A 26,065-nucleotide genomic window follows, 5' to 3' on the forward strand; every position below is an offset into this window, starting at 1 on the left:
TATATATATAACTATATATATATATACACATATTAAAAAGTATGTATATAGTTATGAACTCAGGTCTGTGGGATTTGGCAGAAATTTAGCTGCTGCAATGTTCACTCACTAGAGGCAAAAAAGATCAGAACTTCTAGGTGTAAATGACAAGACTTTTCCAAATTCTTCACATTTTGTAATTTTAACTTAAAATACTGTTTTACTACTGTTTTCAGTGAACAAGTCCATGATATTAATGTAAACACCTTCCAAGATGGAGTTCAGCTTCAATAACTAGTTTAAATTACTTTCAAGGTACTTTAGTTTTAGTAGCTTATAAAGCAGCTTGTGTAAGTTTAAAGATGACTATTTGATTTTCAGATCACAATGCTGTAACATCCAACAGTGATGTAATAGACTGCTAGAGAGAGAACATTAAAATGCAATTAGAGCTTGATCCTGCTAAAGTCTCAGCAACTCAGGAAGGTGCTGAATGCCTGGATGCTCCTTTTGAGTGCAAAAAAACTCAAGAAAGGAGTGCTATGTCTGAGCTTGGACTGTGTTCATACAGACAGATAAATCAACCAAGACTGCTTCCCCAAGATCCATGTATTTTTACAAATTCTATATGAACAACATTGCCAAAAACATTTTCATGTTTTGAAAAGACAACATAAAGAAAACAACACCTTAGTATTTTATTACATTAGCTGATTCACAGAAACAGACTAGATTTTTGTCTTATTTTGGGATGGGGAGAGGGAAGAATGTTGCTCACTACTTCACAGGAAATAATCCTCTCATTGAAAAAAGACAATCCCAAAACACTAACACATAACTGCCAGGACCCAGTTTTAAAGGTCTTGCTGATTGTCTTTCCTCAAATATTTAAACACATTCCTTATGCAATAAAAGCAACATAAACAAATGCAGGGGGGGAAACAAGGGGGGGGAAACAAGGGGGGGAGGGGGGGGGAGGAAAAAAGGAAAAAACCTACCATATCTATCCCATTTATATACAAGAAAGCAGTAAAACAAAAACCTCTACGTCATGCATTCTGTTTGAATATTAACATTTCAGTCATTAATTAGTGCCACATGGCACTGAATTTTATTTCAGATAATAAAGTGAAATTGCAGTTGCTTTACTATTTTTCTTCAACACATCTTTTTGTAATTGAAAGTACATTGTTTAGGAATACTTAAAAACACTTAAAAGGTTACAGCTTTATTTTAGAATGTTAACACCTAAATAAGGCAAAAGTGAAATTGCCCAGCAGCCATTAAAAGATTGTCTAACAGTGGCATCAAATTCACAGACAATATAAAGTAAACCACTTTATTATCCACTAGAACTATAACTCACCCTACAGCTTGACTCTTACACTGTGCTACCATATCCAAAACTGGATGGATACCATTTAGTAGTATGTAGAAATAGATCTGAATTTAAACAAGTATCCTATACTGGTAACCAGAAGAACTCAAACAAAACCCAGAAGCCTAGATAAGGTTTTATTTTGTAATGCTGATGTTATCACTTCTATGATACTTTGTAGTACTGAAGTACAAAGGATGTAAACACACTCCTCAAAGAAAACTAATGTTGTTTTTAAGATTAATTAATACAAGTCTAATTTCTATACAGGCAATGGGGTTTATGGATATAGATGGAAATTCCAAACAAAGTCACACCATTGTATGTCTGGCTAATGTGATAACAATACCCATAAACAAAGGGCAAAAGTCTGTAGTAATGAAAAGAATTAATATCTGAAGCTCTGAATGAAAAAAAAATCAAAAAGAAACTTTCTCCCTATATACCATGCCAATATATTGAAGAATTCAATACAATGCTTAATATAAAGATACTGAAACAACAGAACAATTTTCAAAAGTTTTAACATAATGAATATTCTGTACTGCAAGTAATTCTTTCCCCTTTCAAGAGAACTAAAAACTAACTCTGAAATTGAGAAGAATGTTCCATGGAGTTGTGACTTCCAGGAAAGACACTGAAGTTATCTGGAGTGCCAGAAAGGACTTCTACAACCTTTGAATTCAAAAAAGCAGCATAGGGAGTGCTGATGGAGTAAAGACAAGAAACCCAACACATGGGCACATGGTTATTCATCATCTTCACAGTGGCTATGACAGGATGCCTTCACAATGCAGTTCCCCTCAACAAAATCAGACTCCCTGGCATGTTTCTAAGCTTAGACCCATGAAGTGTGCATCATCCTCCTCTTGACAGGACACATGAGCTTGAAGTCAAGGTCCAGAGGTATGTGTTAACTTCATCTCCCAGCCTTTCACAAGTCATTGTAAGAGAACAAGAGAACAGCTTTGAGCACTCCCACCTTAGGGTGGCAGAAAAGGAGACTGCACCATCACATACAAATTGTGGTCATATCGCAAAAAAGCCAGACAAGTGATATCTCAATAAAGTACTGCTAAAATCTCAATCCCTTTCTTTACAGAGCTGCTCTACTCTGAAACAATCTGCATTTAAACAGCCTAAATCTGTAAGAGGGAAGAGAACAATACCTGGAGACTTATAAATGAAAGAATACTAAATGGAGTTCAAGGTTTACAATGCAAACATGAAAACAAATTTCTAATCCTCTCCTTTCTGTGATTCTGCTCTTGGAAGGAGAAACATTTTATCCCACATCTCTTCAAGAAGTGCTGAACTGTACAAAGTGCCAAATATAAGGTCACCTTGCTGCGAGTGGGGATCAAACTAGCAAAATAATGGAGTCATAATTCAAACAGATTAAAAATACAGTGTCTCTCAAGGGTTTTCTAAAATGTAATTATAAAGGTAAAAAAAGCTTCTTCTTTTCTTAGCTATAGAAAATTTAATTGCAAACTTTTTAAAACGCACTATTTAGAAACAAAATATTTAATGGCTGCCTGAGCTAAGCATCTGACCTAGAAATGATTTTCAGAAGCAAACCCCAACTGAGCTAGTGTGTTTACAATCATGATTACGATTGTCCAATTCTCTAAAAGCAAACATAGCCATAGAGTATAAATTTGTCTCCGGTGGGTCTAAGTCCCAACACAGACTGAAGAACTCCTCTCTTATCCAGCCAGTTCTCATATCTTATAATGAGCCCTATCACACACTGGAGTAATTAAGAGTTGATTTTATATAGGAGAACAGCACAGGGGCTTACTCATGACACAGGTATAAGGCATCCATAATGAAACAGTGCAAGAGAAAAGCTAGGGGGAAAAGGATTACTTACAGTCTTTATCTCAAATTACAGCAGGCTTTGTTTGCTAATACCATTAACTTACTGGGTCAATTTTAAATCTTGGAACCTATTTACACTGTAGAAAAAGACTTCTCTTTATGCACAGAAATTGTATTTACTGTGTCTACAACATATCACTTTATTGACTACATTCATGTTATGGCACAAATCTTTTTGAATCAGATGTGCAGCTTAATGCATATAAATACAAAACTTCAGTGGATAAAGCACAAGTCAGAATGAGAGTGTCAGACTTTTTATAACATACCTATGCACTTACCTAGTCTTTAAAAATTGTTGAACTTTGCTTGTTCCCAGAGAAAGCTCACATGGCAAAAGAACTTTTATATACTTCTAAGTATCACTAGTAAAACAATTCCCAACAAAAGGTACAGCATGTATCAGAATATAAAGGGCAGCAGTTTAATCACAAGCAGGAAAATCATACAACTGGAGTTTTTTAAAATGTTGTAGTGAAATGCTGATGCCACATTTTAGTGTGTAAGTCCTACCATATTTCCTTGAAACCTGCTAGTGAAACAAACACATTGCAAGTTTAATTTCACACTGTCTACTCACAGCTAGTTCTGTGTACTTCAAAATCTCCTTTGCAAAATGGCTAAAAAAATCCCTTTATCTACCTGCTCAGATATGAAGAGGTTTCTGCTTTTGTTTTAGTTTTCTTTTTAAAAATGTAGGACAAGAATCGTGTTAAACAGGATGGAGGAATCATCATTATCTCTTGCACTGCGTATCAAATTCACTAACCAAAGATGCTGCAGGAGTAGCTTTTTTTACTCATCTTTCCTGCAATTCTCAAAATCAAATCTGCCATATAATTAATACCATGAATGTAATGTATGTAACTCATACTTACTTGCAGCAGGAGGAAAACAGTGCTCAGGAATGCTGCTTTTTAAGATGTTCACAAGCAAAAGGAAAATTTCACAAGTTTTATGCACACTTCACAAGAAAATATCATAAACACACTTTTAAAGCATAGTAGTTTTACAATGTCTTACACTGTAGTTGTACCAGTGAATGTTCCATGACATTAGGAACTTCTGCTTTCTATACTTTCCTGAAGAGCACCTCACATCACACATTTGTATCTGTGCTTATGTTCCTTGGTTTAAAATTCACAGAAGAGTCAGAAACTGAAATAAAAAAACTAATAATTTACTACTACTTTATCTGGCTATTTAATACATTAACTTACTAATTTTTTTTCTGACTTCAAATATGTGATACTTTACCATGTGAGACAGAACTTACATATCTCTACTTGAAAAGACATCATTTTAACTCATTAATCTTGACTAGCTGATCACCATCTTTTCATTTGCTGTCACAATGCTCTGTTTCCAGTTGTATCATAACTTCTACTAAAAATGTCAGATACATTCATGAGACAAGCAGTTTTTAATAAAGTCAGGAATTTCTGAAAATCCTGCATGTATTTTAATAAATATTTAATACTTGCACCTTTATTTTTTTGGTTAACAAATGTATTTATAGACTTTTTAGGTAAAGCCACTATTTTCTTAGTGACTACTGAAGTCACAGGGTGATTCCATCAATGTAATTCTAAGTTGATCAGTAGGGCTGCTTAGAGAAAAAGGGACTTGCTACATATTAACATATTATACTCCCTAAATAAATTACCTTGTCATACAATTTGAAGGCAATTTTTAATTTCTATAGAAAATCACATTCTTCTGGTACGTCCAACACTGGAACTTATTCTCTAATATTCTCTTATTTAAGTAAATACTAAGTTGTTTTGGTTTTGTTTTTTTTAAATCACAGCTAAAAAAGGATTTTTATAGGCCAAGTACAGTAGTCATCATTCAAAACTGTCCTGCCTCTGATGCTACTCCTTAATGACACCCTGTGTATCTACTACAACACCATCTCACATTCACAGTGTCTAACATATGTGATGCTTCTGATTTTACCATCTAGACCCCACAGACATATCCTAGATTTTTAACAGAATTCAGATAAAAACTTATAGATGCAGAGAAAGTGAAATGACCTGCTAAAATATCACTGTTTGCAGAGCTGTGGAATGGGAGAAAACAATAAATAAAAAAATCCTTTAAACATAAAAAAAAATACAAATTTTAAATATAAATACAGGCAACCAAATATAAGCTTTTCCCTCTCAGGTGCCTTTAAGTAATTTCTTAATAAGATCAGTCATTGTCTGTTATTCATAAGTAGCTTGACAAACTAAAGGAAAAGAACTCATTCATATTTTGTAACACACACAGGTGGCTTTATTAAAAGATACTCTTTCTTAAAAAAATCTTTGACATTTCCTTGAGCTGTGTTTTAAGATATGTATTTGTCTTATATTATAAACCATTAAGTATGTCTCCCATGTCTCAATATACATTTATGTGATTGTCACTTCTGTATTTAATGCTCAGCCTTCTCTTCTGGACAGAATGTTAAGAAGTGGCACTACTTCTGTTGTACTGTTGTACACAGACAGCAATATTGCAAAAAGGCACTGGGCAAAACAGCAGGTGAGGCTGTAGAAGAATGCTGTATGTGGAGCAAGTCATATTGAATAGCGCAGCTGTAAATCCTAGGAAGAAGCCCAGGGTAACAGGAAAGAGGCAGGTGCTGAGTGGGGTAGTGACCAAAGCCAGGCCACACCACAGCTAAGAAGGCAGCAGTGGCACCACAGAACATAACCTCACCTGAGCAAAGCATCTGCATAAATCATAGAGAATTCAAGAAGAAAAATCTGAGATGAGAGCTTGAAATTCATGTCCCCTTGTCTGTCATATCTCAACAACTATTCCTAGTCAGACTACTTGAACACATCAGGAAATATGCATGTGTTAAGGTTGGAGAATGGCTGTAACGAAGTCAGTCGTTCAATCTACAAAGACATGAACACAAAAACAATTCTGCTTAATTTTTTTTAATCACCTTTCCCTCCTATAGAGTCTTGCACTGAGCTTTTCTGTCATGAGAATGGTATGAAATACAATTATTTTGTATCTACTATTGCTATCAGCACTGAGTACTACACACAGGCAGAACGGGCCATTTTTAGCATATTCAGTTCATTTCTGGGTTTTCGGTTTTCCTGGATTCTGCTTCTAATAACATATCCGTGAAGTCTAGTTTGTTTCACCTCTCAGCTCAATTTATATTTTAAGCTATGCTTTCCAGAGGGAATCACAGCAAAGGTAAAGAAAAGAACCACTTTTTTTTTTTTCTGGGCCGAAAGCCCCTACTAAACTTATTTTGTAGACAAAGCAAAAAATCACTAGAGGACTGGAGTTTCAAATTTAGTATTTCATTCCTCAAACTCCTAGATGAGAGAAAGTGTCCGAAAAAGCCTAATTAATCCCAGCATGTTGTGCACTGGGAAGGCACACAGACTGTTCAAAAACAGCTCCTACAAGGTACATGGCTCTCGACAGTAACTGGCTGCAAAGGGAGCAACACCTTAAGTCTGCTTGAAAAGGTCTTAGCACAATTCCAAAAGGAGGGATTTTTAAATGGGGGGAGGGGCAATAAATTTAAAAAAGGAAAGCTTTGGGAAGTTTATGACCCACAAAGATATTAAGAACTTCCACAAAAGTGAAGGGGAGAAAAAACAAACAAACAAACAAAAAAAAAACTGATCACAATCTAATCTAACAAGAACCTCTATAAAATGACATAGCTACAAGATTCTGGTGGAATCCAACTTAAAGATCGTTATTAGAATTTCCATTCTGTTTAAAATACTCAGAAGGAAACATAATCTACAAAAAATTAATTTCCACTACTTCTACTGATTATTTTTCTATATCATTCACCTTTTTAATGTAAGTATTGTTCCATGGATTTTGTAACAAACATATGCTCCACTTGTTGGCAATGCCACACATGTTGCATAGAACTATTCCTTGAGATTTGAACTAAATGTCTCGGACACTGCTAAAAACAAGAGCACAGCCAACGGGGGCAAAGCTATCCAGACAGAACACTGAGTTGGAGAGGATGGAAAGGCACAGCAGGCTGAGAAGCACACAGCTGCACAACACTGCTACAAAAGCCAGAAGGAGTGGAAACCAGCTGGAAAAGAGATCTGGATAAAGGCAGAGAGAAGGTGGGAAAACCTGTGTCAGAGAAACAAACTGGGGGGAAATAAAAAACTACCTCTGAAACCAGGACCTGGGAGTTACAATGGAAAGAGAGGTGACTGATGAAACAGACAAGTGGGCAAGGCAGGGTGGTATACAGCACACACAGAGAGGAGACCAGTGACAGACTGGTCTGTAACCATTGGAATATTGTATTCTCAGCACTTTTTTTTCTCAAAAAAAAAAAAATCAATGTATTTTTCACTAAATCTTCAGAACAGATACAACATGGGACAGAACAAGAATTTTGTAACCATTAGTTCTGCACATCTTTGCAGACACTTCAAAATGTAAAGACAGCACAGTGAAGAATATTCTAGGCAAATGGGAAATATCATTTTAAGAAAAGGGCACACCTATCAGAAGAAATCAATTCTTTTCTTTACTCAGTTACAGAGTTCCTGTGTGATGGCATGCAAACCACAAACTCCAATTTTTCATGAGCAGTAGCCAATAAAATATTACAAAAGGAAGCTGTAAAAGCATCGAGCTACTATATTCACAGTTAAAGTCAGCTAAGTGTGGCTCAAAGTGCTACAAGAAAATACTAAAATTTAAAACTCAAGTTACTGGCATCTTCAATTGGATATTTTAAATCTACAAGTATTTCAGCCTTTATACATTTTTAATTTAATGTTCCACAGCTGTAAAATACAGATAGTAATACAAACTAATCCACAGGAGTACTGTAATTTTTAAGTCATTTTTATCAAGTTTACTGATGCAACAGTGGAAGTATTACAAAAAATGTCTAGAAGGATTTTTTTTACTGGTAGCTAGTTTTAATAGTGAACAGTATGTCTGCATATTATATACTCTGATAAAGAAATATGAAATAAATTAATCTTTCCAATGGACCACTGTCTGTGGGAAAAAAAATTCTTCTGTTCATAAACTTAAAGATTACATATTAACATAACAAGGGTGAACTGAAGTTGAACTGAAATCCTAGTTTCGACAGTCTAACTTTTCAATACTTGATTTTGTAATCTTTGCTGTTCTTTCACACTGAGTTTCTTGATGAGTGTAAAAATAGCCTACTAAGATGTTAACTGTTCAATTTTAGATTTCTCTAAACAACAAAACATACTCAACATCTTGCTTTTATACAATCATGTCAAAATACATGAATTGTCTGAAAATCTTAGGCTGACATTTTACAAGCACTTGTCTGTGAAACACTATGTAAAAGTATGTTTGGTTTGTTTTTATCAGTATGATAGGTTCTTCGTGAAAATACCTACTTACAGAAAAAAGCACAAAAATTTTTTAAACATGCAAATTAAGTAGCAAATCTTACAGTAAAGCACCTCAATGAAAGTGTAACATCTTACAGCAGCTGAACTGTGTAATGTTTGCTAAAATAATTATTTTGAAATATCTTAGCAATGAATTTTGAAGAAATTTAACCATTTGTGTACACAACCTTTTTAAAAAGCATCTGTACAAGATGATTACAGATGTAATCACAGCTGACTGAAAAGGACCTCTTGAATTCACACCAAGCAGTATTTCACCCAACTGAATGAATTCTAGGCATCTTAATTTTAGTGTACTGTAAAATAACTTTTTTTTTTTTTTACATTTCTAATTGCAATTGCTCAAACAGAAATGTGTAGTTCTGTTGCTTTGACTTTGGCAGGATGCCAGGGCCCCACCAGAGCCACTCTATCACTCCTCTTGTCAACCAGACAGTTTGACCCTCAGGTCACACCAAATTTCTACAAAAAGGTTTTGCAGCTCAAGCATAAGAATTTTGAAGCTTTCTGGAAGCTTCTAAGTCTACCTGGATAAAACATTTGAACGGAAAACCAAAATGCAAAAGAGAATGGTGAAGATGACAAATGTATTCCTAAAATCTCCAAGGCTGTAATATCACTACCTCTCAGCACTGGAGCAGCTTAGACATGCACAGGAGGAATTTATGCTCACAAAAAATACACAAAAGCAACAGCAGAGAATGAGTAAAGAATTGAAAACAAAACAATTTTTACATGCTAATAACCCATATGTTGAAGAAGAACATGTGCCAAACTTTCTTTTTGCTAGAAAATTACATAGGATGAGTGTAAGAAATTTTACAATACAAATACTGTCAAATGTGTGGTCTACGCATCATGAAAAGCCCTGCCCCTATTTTTTAAAACAGCCTTGAGAGATATCCTTACAGGCTTTACTTATCTCATTTATGTAAACAAATTGAAATGTTTGCACCTAAATAGTCTAAACTGCACCCTAGAGATTATACTGTCCCTATAGACAATGCAGTTTATTCATTCATGCACTTGTGTCACAGGTTTGGCACTAGAAAAGCTTATCTAATTAACTTATATTTCAGTGTCTTTTTAAAGGAGAGATTTATTATCTTTGTTTCCAAACATATTTTCTTCCTCATGTGTAGGTATTTTTAGCAATTGGAATGTGCTAAAATACAGGAGGTGATTTAAATCTAATGCATGATCTGAAGTAAAAAAAATCTTCCTGAAGAGTAATTTTTAGAAGTACTTGTACACCTAAATATGCAGGCAGGTATGTTCTGGAGTTTCTAGAAGTGTACATAAGCCGAATTCACAAAAATTCTCTGCTGTCATTGGCCAAAAGAAGACCTCACCACCCCATTAACAAATAAATATCTTTTCCCATAATACAAGAGATTGCATTTGCTTTGCACAGCAAATCCACTAGACAGTAGAAAGATGACCGGACTATCACATCAGAGCTTTATGAAATGTAAACACTAGTTTCCCTAAGGCATCTAAGAAAGACACACTGATAATGTTAAAAATAGCAGCATGAAATTTCTAACAATATCAGGTAGGATGATTTTTCTCATCCTACACGCCCTCAAGAACCTTTCCCTTTAGCACTCCAATGATAACAATAAAACGCCTTTTAAAATGCACAGTGAATTTACTCCTGTTAAATTTTTATACAAGTTATTTACATAAAAATCAACATTTAAATCTACCACAATACTATTAGAAATTTACTACAATAGAAAGTAAAATATGGTAAATATTTATAAACATTTAAAATTAACTGAGCTTAATTTTCCTTTTTGCAACATATTTTACACTGTTAATGAGAAAATATTCTGCCTAGCAGCCTGCTCTTTCTGATCACATGTATTTCTCAAATAAATAACAAAAAGAAGACTGCATACATAAATGGTCAGATACTGCTGCTTTTTAATACCTGAAAGTTGTTACAAATGAAGCGGAATGATCCACAGCACTTTTGCTTTCAAAGAAAAGTGAAATGGATTGCTCACATCTTTCCTAGAACTTGTGAAGTCAAATACAGGACCTGGATTTCAAAGTGAAGTATGAAAATTCTTTTAATACTAAGTGGCTTGTGAAGTCTTAGTGAATCACTCCACATATAATTTAAGCAATTATCATAGGAATTAAATGAAACAAAAATGAATTCAAGGAATCTACTAGTTCAAATGAACTCCAATTAGGCTGCATTTAATCCTCTTGGTCAAATATGTTTGAACCCTTAATTTCCCTTCTCTGCTATTATTTTTATTCACATTTAATAAATGCTATTTTTGGTCTGATAGTTTAAGTCACCTTTCCAGGAAAAAAACCCAGCTTCACTAAAGACATACTTTACATTCTATTATCATTTTATAACTTAGAACTTCTCACTGGTTGCATCTACAAAGTAAGTTAATTCTGTTAAATGCAAAACAAAAGCATACTACAACCCAGCAATGACTAAGAAATGTACCTTAGGAAAGACACCTACTTTCCACTTCTCTCACCTCTTTAGCATTGCTTTTCATTTTGTTTGCCTTCTAGTAAACATCTCCTTTCTTGGATGCTGCATCATTAATTCCTCGAAATGCATTTTTATTACCAGAAGCATCACTAGGGCTTGTCAACATGCTCATATTTGTGAGTCTTCTTCAAAAATTACTCATTCCAGAAATTTCTCTTAAGAAATCAGCAAATATGTCCCTTTTTTCTACCAATGTAGAGCTCTCTCTGTGGAAATTATAGCTCTTACAATTCCTCTGTGCAAATTCACACAAAAACATGCAGGCGATAGTTTTACTGGTTGCTTCATGATTCAGTGAATAATGTTTTCCACAAAAATTTTTATATAGGTAAAGTTGGACTAAACAAAGCTACTCATTACAAATGTGACACTTAGGATTAAAATACTCATCCCTATAAAAGTAGGTATGATTTGTTAGGTCTTCTTCATTGTTACATTAAATAGTTGTTTCTGTTACTTAGGATTAATTTATTAAATGTTACTGATAAAAAGGAAGTATTTTCTCATTGTTTTAAGTTACACTAAAGAAAACTTCCCAGTTTTAACTGGGTGTCTATTTAAGAAATTATGGGTGAAATTGAAGAAACTGATTTCTTTTTTTAATAAATACAAACAAGCAGTTCAAAAAAATTATTTTACTCTAAAATACATACTAAGCCTTAGCAGCTATGATAATAGCTGATTTGGCAAATTGCAAATAGAACTTATCTTATTGCTTGATGGCCAATAATCATTTGTATAAAGGTCTCACTCACCTCTTCACAGCATGAATGACAAAATAAGAATAAGCAGAGCGAGTAAAGAAAGGAGCACAGTGCCAGAATAAAGTAAAAATGCTTTCAATTATTCACAGAGACATAATGTGCTTCTTTATGATTGAGGAGCAGTCATGGAGAAAACAAAAGAACAAGACTTTCAAACACAGTAGTGTAATGAGCTTCAACAAGCTTGTAGTCTATAAAGTGCACAAAGCAAAATGGACAGAGAAAAGTATGCAGAATTCCAGCCTAAGCCACTAACACTGTCATTTAAACAGAGCACACAAATTTCATTAAGCATTTATTAAAATTGAAGTTATCCATACACATAAACACTTCTGTCACAGAAAGATACAGAATAAAATAAAAATCCCAACCTCTTTTCCCACAATTATGTACTTTTAAAGACAGAATTCTTCCCAGACCACTTTCCCTCTTGTTATTTCCTCTGTATTCATTGTTTCCTACATTTTTCTCATTATCACTATTCCCCTACCTTTTCCATCCTATTGCTTTATAGTTATTTTCTTTTTTGTTCTTTTATCTTTTTTCTACTGCTGCTAAAGCTATGTTCCAAAGAGGAAAAACTATGTAATGGCTCAGGGAACTTCATGCAGTAAAGAGGGCACCGGGTACAGTGCCATTCACCAATCTGAGTATCACCTTCTGCTGTGCACAACTTCTCAATCCCAGAACACTTTTGCACACAGGATGTCAAACTGCAGGGGCAATTTAACAGATACACTGTGTATCCACATAATTCTCAGCCTGGTTGAAAGCTAGGTATCCTACAGCCACAGAGATAAACACATGGAAATTCTGTGCCAAACATCACTGTGTGACCCATTTCTAAGTATGGTCACTCACCACCAAGGTACAAGCAATGAGCCCCTTTCTCCATGCTCGTCTCACCAGGCTACAGCCCCACACAAGGACACTTTGTTTAAAACACACAAGCTCATGCTTACAAGCTCAGACATCCCCAGCAAAACCCAGAAGGAAGCTGTACAAGGCACACCTTCCATAAAAAAACAACAGGAGGAATCTTACTTCCAACTTCCTATAACCAATGTAAGACCCACCTGAACTTAAAGCAAAGATGAAAATTATGTCCAGAAATCCAACAGGTCACATAAACCAAGATGTCCCTGTCAATCAAGGCTGGTAGAGCTGCCCAAGGGACATAATTAAAATAAGTACACTGTAATTAACTAATTAAAGGGCTATGCCAAAGAAATGCTGAATAATGCTTTTATTCAGTATTTCTGCTCTTCTTATATAGGTGTCAGAAGTTCATTAATAAACTTGGAACGAGCTGTGTCACAGGCATCAGGTGTCTCAGAAAAGAGAGAAAGTGCATTCGATCAGTTTGATCAGTTTGAAGAACCTACTTCTTCTCCTCTCAACCCCTCTTGAGAGCTTTTACTGAAAAAAATATATTGGACATGGATATTTTTTAACTGAAATAAGAGTTTCCATAACTTAAGCCGTTAAAAGCCCCCATCAGGAACTTCCTTCATTTTTAACACACAAAGGCTAAAAATTACATGTATACAAGCTAATTCTAGTCTACATTGCAAAGAATTAAATGAGGGTTCACAGAGTCTTTGGAAGATGACTGAGATTTGGTAGGACAGTTTCATACATAATATAAAATCACAAAAAAGGTGCTATCTCTGTCTCAAAATCATTCCTAAGTAAAATATCTAACCATAATTAGTCTAGGAAACTCCAAAATAGAACATATACGGTCAAGACACAAATCACACAGAACTGACTGAACTCTAACACAGTTTCCCTGTATTGCAGACTTCCCATATAAATTTTACCTAAACACCTAGAATTAAAAAGTAAAGACAGTATGCTGGCACACAGCACCAAGCACATGAAATTCAAAGATGAATAGCAAACCATCAACACCATTTTTCTGCCACTTGGGACATGCTCTTAAGGAATAACCATATTCCCTAAACAGTTTCTAGAAAGTGATCAACATTTTGATATGTATTGTTGGAAAAAAGTTTAAAACTGTTCCTTGAAATACAGTTGTATGTGGAAGATCTTACATTCTCAAAAGTGTATCTTCATTTTTTTAATACATCTTACCTTCAGCAAGACAGCAATAAAATGATACAAGTAGTTTCTACTCAGTGAACTTTTTCAACCATTATTGATTAGGGGTGTGCATAATATACATTTGAAGTTAAGCTTGGCTGAGACCTAACAAAGTCCCTAATTAAAAAAAAAAATAAATACAGGATACTAGCATCTCCTTTTGATTAATCTTAAACACAGCAATGGGCTAAAGGTCACTGCAGTGATTTTTCCCCAACATTTGAATTCTCTTTCCATATGAACAAATGTTTAAAGTAATATTGAAAAAGTTATCAAGACTTATAGCAAAGTCTGGTTTCAATGAACATGAAACTTTGTTCAGATTTTTCTTCCAACACTTCCTTTGTTTGTTTCAAACAAATTTAGTTGGCCTCATCCCTCTTATGCATTATCATAGCAAAATAAAAAGACTGTCTATTTTCTGCCAAGTATCTGCTTCTATAAGAGCAAGGATTTTATTAAAAAATGCCAAGGAACCCAGCAGCGCTGAGATTACTCCCATTAAGACAGCAAAACTGAAGGAAAAAAAGAGACATCTGACTATAGCCTCAGAGAACATGCACCAAATAGCATTTTCTTAACATGCTCTAATAGATTCAGGCAGAGAAGAGAATTTGATTTGGAAATGAATTATCAGCTGTCACAAAACATGGACATCATTAAAAGGAGAAAATATGGCAAACATGATACAGCCTATCCTTTTTTAAGCTTAAATCTAAAATAGTACCAAATTAATAGTAAAAAAACAGTTAAAATTATGTCAAGATAAAAGTTCAAATATAAACCTTTTTTTAACAGTCCTACAATTAGGAATATGAACAAAAACCAAATTCATATTCACTTTTGTCCTGCAATTTCCAACAGCTAAACTTCTCGTAACAGACAAAGTTTGAAACCTATTACACAACTGCGCTTTAAGAATAAAAAGTCCACATAAAAAACCCATTAAAAAAAAATATATAATGGAAGTCCAATCTGAAAACTGCTATGCCAAAGATATTGTATAGAAAACATAAACCCTGATGCAAAACCAAACGTGAAATCCTACTACAAAAAAAAAAATCTATTGTCTCTTCCTGACTTTGGGAATACTATGTTCAAACTCAATGAAAATGGACTTTGCACAGGACTTCATTCTTTTCCTTATGTGAGGCATAAGATTTTATTTAATTTTTAGGAGGCATTCTGGATTAAACATCCTTATTCATATCACAACACCTTCATGCTGCCAACTGGCAGGAAACTGGAAATGGAGTGCTGTATTCCCCTCATTAGTCACCATAATGCCCCCTTCTGGGAATCTGTACAATATAGATACGTAGCTACAGGTCAGCCTTTCATTCTATTCAAGTACATGTCAAAAATCCATATACCAAATTACTCAGTATGTATCAGACCTGAAAACAGCATTAAGGACAGTAGAATATAATAGGTATCCAAAAGCATGCAATGCAGAAAATGTAGCTTTTTGACACAGGATTCCCAAGACCAAAGTGCAGTAGGAGAAGTCATACTTCAGGCCCAAGCACCTCTTCTTCTCTATGCAGAAAATAGGGAAAGGTACTTCCCTCACCCTATTTTGTACAGGCTTCTTTTCAAAAACCTTCCCTTTCTTCTCAGCAACATATACAGAATTCAATTCAAGTTTCACCTTCCTTCAAGAAATTACTTAATATGGAATCATTAGACACCAAAATCTGCAAATATGTCATACATGTAGTATGCCTCAGCTTGCACATATATTCAGTAAAGTACAAAAGGAGCACAGATGTGCAAATGAGTATGAGCAAAGAAATGCAAACTAGGAACAAGATGAATCAAGACTGTCAATCATGTGAGAACTAAATGGTTATTTTCTTTAAGATTACTTCCTATCCCAGCTTGTTTCAAGACAAGAAGGGATGTATCATTTAGGATGGTAACCAAAAGGAGGTATTCAAGCACCTTAACACTTCTAGGAAACCATGTTCCTCAACGTGTAAATTCTGCACCTGAACGGGTGAAGGGAAAGTGTACTGAATTTTTATCTTCTCATTTCTGTGTCCAAAAGCATAGCTGAACAAGTGCTGGGTTCAAATTGCAATCCACTTCGTAAGAGGCAGGTGGCACAACTCTTGTCACCTAAAAAAGCTCTATTCCCAATGGACAAATGAACAGCCTTTTGAGTTACATAATCAAGACAATAAAAATTGATTTAGCAGTTTTGAGATCAGAAAACTCAATGGAGAACAAGTTAATTTAAAATTCCCCCATTACTTCCATATGCAAAAAATCTAAAACAGTACTGTTCTCAAGAACACCAACAAAAAAAAATAGGGTATGGGGAAAGGAAACAAAGGAGACAAGCGGAGGAGAAGCAGAAGAAGCAGAAGCAGAACTAGAAGAAGAAGAAGCAGCAGAAGCAGCAGAAGAAGAAGAAGAAGAAGAAGCAGAAGAAGAAAATAAGCAGAAGAAGAAGCAGAAGCAGCAGAAGCAGAGGCAGCAGCAGAAGAAGAAAAAGAAGAAGAAGAAGAAAAAGAAGAAAAAGAACAAAAAAAAGTCCCAACAGAATCCCTGTTGTTTCCTTTGTTATCCAACAGTTCTAAAAAGAGATATTGCTTATTTTGGGCATGAATGATTTTATCACCACAATCTATGCCATTCCATGAACACACAGAATACGAGAAGTGACACTTAATATATAACTCCAGTTATAGCCAAAGCCACAGAAATTACTTAAAAAAAACAACAACAAAAAAAGACCACCACAAAAACCCCCATACTTGAAGATGTGTTTGATTATACAAATAGCTAAATAAAGTTCGAGACATGAAGTTAAAAAAAAAAAAAGAACAACAAACCTCTTATTAATTTAGACACACTAGTTTAGGTAGAACTATCTAAAATAAACTCTTATGCAATAACCAGATCAAAATATATCTATCTCTGACAACAAGCTTATCACATCATTACTTCAGTTTAAAAGTAGGTTCTAACAAACAATCAGAGAAAAATGCTACAGATACATTTTTTCATTACTAGTTTACTAACTTCCTTCACAAACCATATTTTTCAACACAATAAAATGTCTGCTGCTGAGACAGGGGGAACTAAGGCAATATGTTTTGAAAATTTACCTAGTACATTATAGCTGAAGAACATCTACACTAAGTTCATTAGCCATCAATCACCATGTTAAATAAGTTATCTGGGTACTTTATATTTTAATGAAAATGTGCCTAATAAAATTAGTTACATCTCAACCTGTTCTACAGTCCTCAAGATAAAGCTTTTCTGATTTGTTCAGTATCACTTATAACTTAATTATAAAAAGTGGCATCATACATATTTGGTTATTAGAATTTAACTACAAGGATGCTTTAAACATGAAAATTTTTACAGAATTGTCCTTTGTCTTAGAGCATGGCACAATGCCAAGTGTCTAAAGCTACGGTAATATGGTAACTTATCTATTTACTACATTTCAAGACATTATTCTCTACGGAGACACAGGAAATTTTCACATACACATGCTTGGATATATCACCAAGGCTGACAACAGTTCAGGTCTGAAAGGCATCCGATTTATTGTGCTAGCTTCTTCTTTCCCACTAAACCCAGTTGGAATGGAAAACAAAATCATCAATTGGAGATTTCTGTGAAACTGTCTTTACATTCCCTGCAACTAATGATTTTTTAAATTAATCTTTTTAGAATAAAGGAAAAGCCTAAGATGCTTTAGAACAGTGACTTTTAAACTACTTAGCTAACTTACATGTTGCCAGTTACAGTTGCATAGATACTGTGTTCTTTTCAGCCATCTAACAATGCTTTATTTTATTAACCATTAGTGTATGTTGCAAGATATAACAATATAATCAGCACTGTATTTATGGATGAAAATGCTGTAGGTTTTTTCTAAATAAATTTTTAAAGCCATAACAATTATTATTAGCATTTATGTATCCTAGAATAAGACTTCAATACCTGCTGAAGTTGATTTGAATTTATTCCCATTTTGCATCAGTGTGATAGTGTAAAAGACTGAATGATTTAATCAAATCCTATAATTAGGGGCAGATATCGAACTGGAACACAAGCACAAATACCTGTGCAAAAAAAAACTGAATGCAAATGCTGTATTATACCAAATAAATATATTCTTTATGATCTGTTTTACCATTTTTATCTACATGCAATACCTAAAGGAGTTCTATTGTTATTTGAAATTTAAATATTACAGCTTAAAGAGTGGCAAATTAATCTTCAAAACAATTTTAGTAATAGAGGTAGGCCAGCATTATCCAATGCATTTCAAACAAAAGTAAAGAGAGGGATGCTACTACCTAAGGTCATTCAGCGAGCCAAGCTGAACAACAAAATATTTTAATCCTAGCCTTGTGTTTTAACACTGGTAAATGCTGCCTATCCCAGGCTGTTAGCAGGAACTGTATTTATGCTCTGACAGTAAAGTAGACTCATGGAATGTTTGATGCCCAAAGGAGAAGATGAAAAACAAGAAACCATATGTCTGAAGTCTTTCTGAATATGCCTCAAGAGCATTAGAAATAGGAAAGCAGATTTTCAAAAAAAAAAAATTGCCACACGGGAACATCCATTTTAGGATTCCTGACATGTCCTGAAATAAGAACGAAATGGAAATTTAAATGGCAATATAAAAATCAAAGAACTATCACAATATATTAGTATTAATACAGTGTATACTAAAAGGTTATTGTACACATGCTTCCTAAGGAGTGCAAAGGCTCATTTTACCACTCTAGCCATAAAACAAGACTCTTCTTCTAATATGTGGAATGAATGAGTTGAAATGAAGGCCTAAATCTAGTTTTTCTTATTACAGCACAGCTAATCAGTACACCTAATTTACAACACATGTACTGAGACTAGTACTATAAGTTCTACAAGTACTACAAGTTCTCCCTTCATAAGGGATTTAATCCTACAACAAAACTGAAATAGACGTAAAAAGCATGCCAAGCTTTGCATGAGACTGTCCTAGGGGAAAAAATACGTATGTCCCAGAACAAACAAACAGAAGTCCACAAACAAAAAAGAAAACAAACAGACCACTGAAACAGCATATGAGCTAATTGCTGAGGGTGTATCAGCTAATCCAGTGGAAAAGTAAAAATACATTTTGCTATCTCCATAGAGTGGGGACATTTTCTGCCTGCTTATGAACTCAGGGAACACATCCCACAGAGTACAGCTACCAGGAAGTTTATATAGGCTTCTGAAAGTGCATAAGGAATACTAATACTACAGCTCATTGCTTTTTCATCATGAGTTCACATATTTTCTCAGTATTTAGAAGATGGTGCTACATTAGTTAAAATTAGAAATAAAAAGATCAACAAATTAAATCCTTTCAAGGAAATGAATGAAGTTATATTGCCCTCTGCTGATGAATAGCTAAAACTGGATATAAAATCAGAGCTTGTGCTCCACTATGAATATGAGTTACTGAAACTCAAATATTTGTTTTGTTATTATATAATTCCAAGACATCCCACATTTTTGTTTTACAAAGACTTGTCAAAAAAAACCCAATATAAAAGAGATCCAAAGACAAGAAAAGATGCAGATGTTAGAAAGAGTTGAAAAATAAACGTTGCTGATTTCATGTTACTGTAAGATAGATTTACCTGCATGATCTCACTTTAAATTAATTACTATATGAAAACAGTAATTCCATTCATTTTTTTCACCATTTTTTCCTCGAAATGAGTAAGAAATTATATTTAATTTATCAATAAGAAAAACCAATCTTCTCCACACTGACTTTAAAAGGCTGATTTTAAAAAGGAACAATATATAAGCAGTTAGGAAAGAACACTATTTTCAGTCTGTACAGACTGTTTGATGACAAAACATAGTTACTTAAACTACAGATCAACCAGTATGCTCTTATTTAGCCTACAGATATTATATTGGTTAAACAGATTCACATTTACAAATATTTTAATCATTAGTTAAAATAAATTCTTGCTGCCTTTTAAACTTTTTTTTTATAAATAGTACAGCTTACTGCTGGTAATGCTAATATGTCATTAACATCTGCTGGAGCCAGAGAGAACTGTAAGCCACCAACAGTTCAAATTAGCAGCAGTGCACATACAGTTAGACATACTATGAAAGGCTCAGCTAGATCATATGACAGTCTAAATTTCATTCCAGCATTAAACCTCCTAGTCCTGCTAAAACAGAAATTCTTTACATTACCTGCAGTTTTATGATGTGTCCATTAGATCACACTAAGTCATTTCATCTCAATTCACATTATTTTAGCATGTATCTACACAGGCCTCTGATTCCTTTCTATGCTGCTTGAGGTATGATTAGCAGCACACACAGCATAAGATCACCTTGGAAACAAGGCAGTATGTTCTCTCAGCACATAAACAACAATATTGCATTTTTCAACAGGATGTTTTAATAATATCCTTTTCGTTTTGTTTAAACCACAGAAGGGCTCAGGACTGAGGTAAAATGGAACAAACAAAAAGAAATAGTACCTACAATGTACTCTAAGTAAAAGGGAATTGTATTCATCTTAACATCAAGTTTTCTTCATTATTCCCATTTTAAAAGCCTCTTTCATCAACATTTGGCAAGCTTAAGACAATATAAAACAGAACATTAAGTTGTGATTTTCTCTAACTTTTGTGTTGCCCCTACATATGTTTTATTTATATACCAGAGAACTAAAAGAACCATTTGAAAAGGAAAAAACAATAGGTAGCATGACAATACTAGTATTTCTTTAACTTTCTTAAGTAGCAGACAGTTGATAAACTGGTACCTATTCATGGTACCTATTCTTTATCACATTTATAAGTGATGTGACTAGACAAAAATATTCAGCTGTCAAAATGATACATCAAAGTCGTAAATAAAAGTCAATTAGCAAATCAAATTGCCAAAGTGAACACCTTTTTAATTGTGTTACTATACTCCTGACCACTATTTTCCCAAAAAACCCCCCTAAATAACTATCCTAGAAAGCAAATGCATTATAAATGTACTATATGTGCATTTATCTCCATATTATTAAATATATTATCCAAAAGATATGATATATTTATACAATGCAATCATTATATAATTATGTAATATAATTAATTATTATTTTGTTTATATTTCATATGGTTTCTATAAATATGCTATAAGGTAAAATTTCAAGTCTAGTCTTTCAGGGAAGGGACTTAAAGGCTCATATGGTTCAACCTTTCGTAAGAAAGGTAGCAGAAATTTATCTTCCACCTGAACACATCCCAAATTTCAAACATCAGTTAATGTGAGTAACTTTCCTCTGTACTGAGACCTTGCAGGCTAACTCACCATGCCATAGTATGGTGAAGAATAAAAGTTCTTCAATGAGTTCTAAATACAAATAAAGGCAAATGAAGTTTCTCTAGAATATAATTTCAAATCCTTCGCCATTATGATTGCTTATAAACACAGCCTAGTTTGTAAAGGAATAAAGGAATATTCCTTTGTTCCTCATAAAGGAATGTTCCTTCTAAGAGTAAATGCTTTAATACCACTAAAACAATTCTTATTCTCACTTGTTATAACTTTAAATAATGCATTCACGTCCAGCAAACAACTTGTATTGAGTTTCTGCCTATAGTAAACCATCGTAACATACCAATAGAAAATATTTCTTAGAGCAACAAAATCCTGAGAACTACTGTAATAGACTGAAGATTTACTTTTAAAAAGAGAAGGAGGGGGATAAAAAGAAAAAAATATAAAAGTCTTTAAAAAAATTTTTTCCTCATTTCACTACATTTACAATGTCAAGAAATTAAGTATATTTTACACACTAGGGAAGCCCTCAAAAAGAACTGCTATATGTTACCTGACTTTACACTTTTCTTCTCAAAATTACCAGTATTTCAGACTTTGCAGAGAACAGTTAATTGATCATTCTCATTAATGACCAGTTTAGAGAAAACTGTACCAATTATAACTTGCTTTCAAAAGTCCTACATTATTAGTAAACTTCTTGTACCTCGTTTCTTAAGATTCAGAGTATCAACAGAGTTCACTGTGATCATCTGAATAATCCTCTGCTTTTTTTTAGCACACATTCATATATTTTCAGTTGCTTACCACTGGTGACAAAACAGAACAGAGACAGCGATGTTATACAGTTTAAGCATTATTTTAAGTAACCAACTAATTCACATATAAGTTACATAAGGGCAAAAATCAAAGCAAGGATTTTCATTATTAATTGTATTTCTAACATACATGTTTGCTGATTGTTTAAGGAAAAGTTCTAAATTCATTATTGTTTAATAAAAATAGACTCATTAATAGTTGCAAATTGCAAATAGTGCATCTATATTATACTTTAAACACAGATTTTTGTACTTTAATTCTTGCTGTATCATCTTGGTTAGCAGGACACTCAAGGATAACAAATAAGTACAATTAGCAGTTTACGCTAATGACAGGGAGACCCACTGTGCATTATCATAGGGGAAGTAAGAGATGAATAAATATGGTAAATAAGCAACTATGCTGCATGAAAACGCTTTAACTCAACATCATTTTTAATTACGTTGAAAATGCTTAATCACACATAAATTTGAAAGGCAAGCATAACCACAGGCTAGGCAAACACAGATCTGTGCCCACATACAAAGCCACTGAAGAAACAATTTAGAAAGCAAGATTATTTTACTGTTAACTATCTTTCAAACCTATGAATAAACGCAGGAATAATGGTAACTGCAGAAAGAACTCATGGAAAAATTCCCAGACTTACTTTCTGCTATAATTTTATTATAAAGAACAACAGAATGTACCAACAATCCATTTACAAATGAAATCTGAGGAGATATAAATCAGAGCCCAGAAAGCACCTCAGGACACAAACTGATGGAGATTTCTGCCTAGTTAGTCAAAATCCCATATAATTTTGATCCCAGCTATAACACTGAACTGTAATTTCCTCACTGTTTTTTGAGCTGTTCCTCTGACATAAAATCATTTACTTTTGAATAAGCCTTAGAATAATCAAGTCCAACCATTAACTCAGCATTGCCAAGGCTCCTGGGACGGCTGGCCAATACCTGACAACACCTTCCATGAGGAAATGTGTGGTAATACCTTATCTAAACCTCCCCTGGTGCAACTTGAGACCATTTCCTCTTGTCCCATCACTTGTGACTTAGAGAAAAGCCCAACCCTCACCTCACTTTCAGGTGCTTTCAGGCAATGGTAGAGAGGGAGAAGGTCTTCCCTTATGACAAATTATCCGACAGAATTTACTTGGTACCACTGCATTACCAGTAGCTGAAATAGTTACTTTGAACAAAAAAGCCTTAAGTGAGACAACATCAGATCAATCTTTCTGAATGAGTTCAGATAAACTAAATGTTAAAGTTCAAAACCTGGTGTTTAAGGCTACCACTTAGAAAGTTTTGGTTTGCACAAGCCTTTGCAAAGACTTACATCCACACTCACATAAAAATGCATGTATATCACCATGACTTGAACTTAAACTCTTTTCAAACTGCTAATAGGCCTAACAAAGAGAGGAGAAGAAACCAAAGTAATAGCAATAAATCTTAGCACAGCATTTATGGCCTCAGTTGATACAGCCAACCTTTCATTCTGGATTGCTCTCAACATAGGCAGTTCTATCAGTGGGCAACTCCCTTGCCAGAAAATGATTATGTGAGCATTCGAGTTTGAGACTGTTTCAGTGCTGCACAGATGCTAGCTCACAGGGAGAAGCTCCACAGCAAGTTACAGGATGCCCAAGAAAGTTACAGGGTCCTGCTGCGCTTTAGGAACCATCCCATCAGCTTCAGAAGGTAGCGTTGGCAGCTTCTGAGGCAAGTGGAGCGAAAAAGTACCCACACTGTTTGGGGACTATATGAGGGCTATTCAGGTTGGATTTGCTAAGGGGACAAAGATAAATTCAAGTAAAATTGCATCGTTGTCCTTCTAATAATAATTCCTCTGTATACGATACCTTCATAGGGAAAAAAAACATTACATGCTTTTGGTTTAATAAATTTATGAAAGTGTTAACTTAATTAACATGTTTTTTATTCACAGTCATTTTATGAATAGCTCTGGAAGGTAAAACAAGATTACTGAACCTTAATTAAAAACAAAAATCCAAATGTACTGCAGAAGCATAATCAATACAAATTACATTATTTAAATTAAGCAAATTTAATTAAAGGCAGTCGCATTAAATTTATTCTAGTTGGATTCAAAGCTTTTCCAAGTCAAACTGTTTTGTAACAATTTTGTAAGCAGCACAGCAGTCAGTAAAATTCCACATTACTCTAAATTAGCCATTACATACTAGACACATCATTTTTAAGAAACAAAGTACTGGAGTTCAGCAACAAAGTCAGAGTAAGTAAAATCCACTTGACTCTCTAGACTTATTCCATATGAAGTTAATAGACTATCACTGTATTTGATTGTGCAGTTCACAATGAACCCATGTTCACAAGCAATTGAACAGTTCTGTTCAAGTTAACAACTCTTTCCACTCGCAAGGCAAGTACTCGATGAGTACATGGCAGAATACCTGGCTCACAGAAAATACAAATCTGCCTACAAAAACACAAGTAGCATTTCTCATACAAGGTGCAGACTCAAAAAAATGCAGGAGACTACCAGGACCCAATGATAGTCATTATTAACACTAAAATTCTGTTTGAAATGAAATATAATTTGCTTTTTAGAGATGGTGAATTACACTAGCTATCAATAGGGCACGAACATGCTCAGCAGCTTCCGAAAGTCAGAAATAGAAAAACTGGTTTGCTATAGAATCTTGTCAAAATATATTTCTGTCAAGGTAGCTCAAAAAATAAAAATTTTTAAAATCCTTATTTTTTACAAAGTTAGCATTTCATTTATGTGCTGAAAGAACACATATTTTATTAAATTTATTAGATTTTATTAAATTTATTTCCACATTCTACCCCTCACAAGACCATGAAATTCACAGGCATGACAATGTTTCTAAGTTCTAATAATCTAAAAAACCCTCTGAATTAAAACCTAATTAAACAATTAAAGCAAGGACTTCATAATTCTGAATATCAGATTCAATAGCTGCAGCCTTTTTAAGACTGAGGGGCAGTTTCTTTTAAGAAGTCTGACAGACTAGGTTGCAAGATCAAGCAACAAAACTTGCCAACACCATTAAAGAAAGACCAAGAATCTTTCAGCTACAGCCACCAGAGAACTGTAAGAGAGCTTCATCTTTTCTGGCAGAAGATCCTATAATAATGAAGACAAAGTGAAGACTGATTTAATATTTCTATCTAAAATGTGTACCTTGGTACATCTATGATTTGTTTCTAAGCTTAAGAAACAAATATTGAAATTATTGAATATGATAGAGATAGAGATATAGAGATAGAGATATAGAGATATAGAGACAGAGGTATAGAGACAGAGATATAGAGACAGAGACATAGAGACAGAGAGACAGAGAGACATAGAGACAGAGAGACAGAGAGACATAGATATAGACATAGACATAGATATAGATATAGACATAGATATAGACATAGATATAGACATAGACATAGACATGTGCCACAGTGATAATAACTAACTGGTTAAAAGTTTGTCTATCTGCTTCCCTCCAGCAATATGTGGGGACGTGCTGTATTTCAGACACCAAATATCTACAGTGGTAAAGATTAGAAACTTTGCATAGGTTCTTCCTTTCAATGATCTGGCCATCAGAAACTAATAAATATTGCTAACAAGCTTCCACCTTTTGAGTTTAGAACCTTTTTTTGTTGTAATCAAAGCAAAGTATGTGAGAGAAAGAGGACAAATAGGCAAGGTAAACCATCTACCTGCTCAGCATGCTGCTAATATTGCAAATACTGTATTTAGAAATGCTTTACTGAAATCCCCTAAATTAAGACTGCATCACCTCTTGGTTTAGATTTACTCATTAGTGCTAACTCTTTCTGATAACTTTGCAAGCAGGGGACGGGGGAAT

General features: G+C 34.1%; 1 protein-coding gene across 5 annotated transcripts in view; it reads right to left on the minus strand.

Moving 5' to 3' along the window:
• KDM4C (lysine demethylase 4C) overlaps nucleotides 1-26,065 on the minus strand; it is a 249,695-nt gene that overhangs the window by 154,564 nt on the left and 69,066 nt on the right. Inside the window, exon 9 of one of the 5 annotated variants that reach the window (XM_077171261.1) lies at nucleotides 6,013-6,138. The exons of the other annotated variants lie outside the window; for them this stretch is intronic. Within the exon in view, the coding sequence (XP_077027376.1) occupies nucleotides 6,067-6,138 (72 nt within the window). The 3' untranslated portion in view covers nucleotides 6,013-6,066. Of the gene's footprint in view, nucleotides 1-6,012; nucleotides 6,139-26,065 lie in introns of those variants that run through there. 5 annotated transcript variants of the gene reach the window in all.

Source organism: Agelaius phoeniceus, chromosome Z, assembly GCF_051311805.1.
Source record: "Agelaius phoeniceus isolate bAgePho1 chromosome Z, bAgePho1.hap1, whole genome shotgun sequence".
Classification (NCBI taxonomy): domain Eukaryota; kingdom Metazoa; phylum Chordata; class Aves; order Passeriformes; family Icteridae; genus Agelaius; species Agelaius phoeniceus.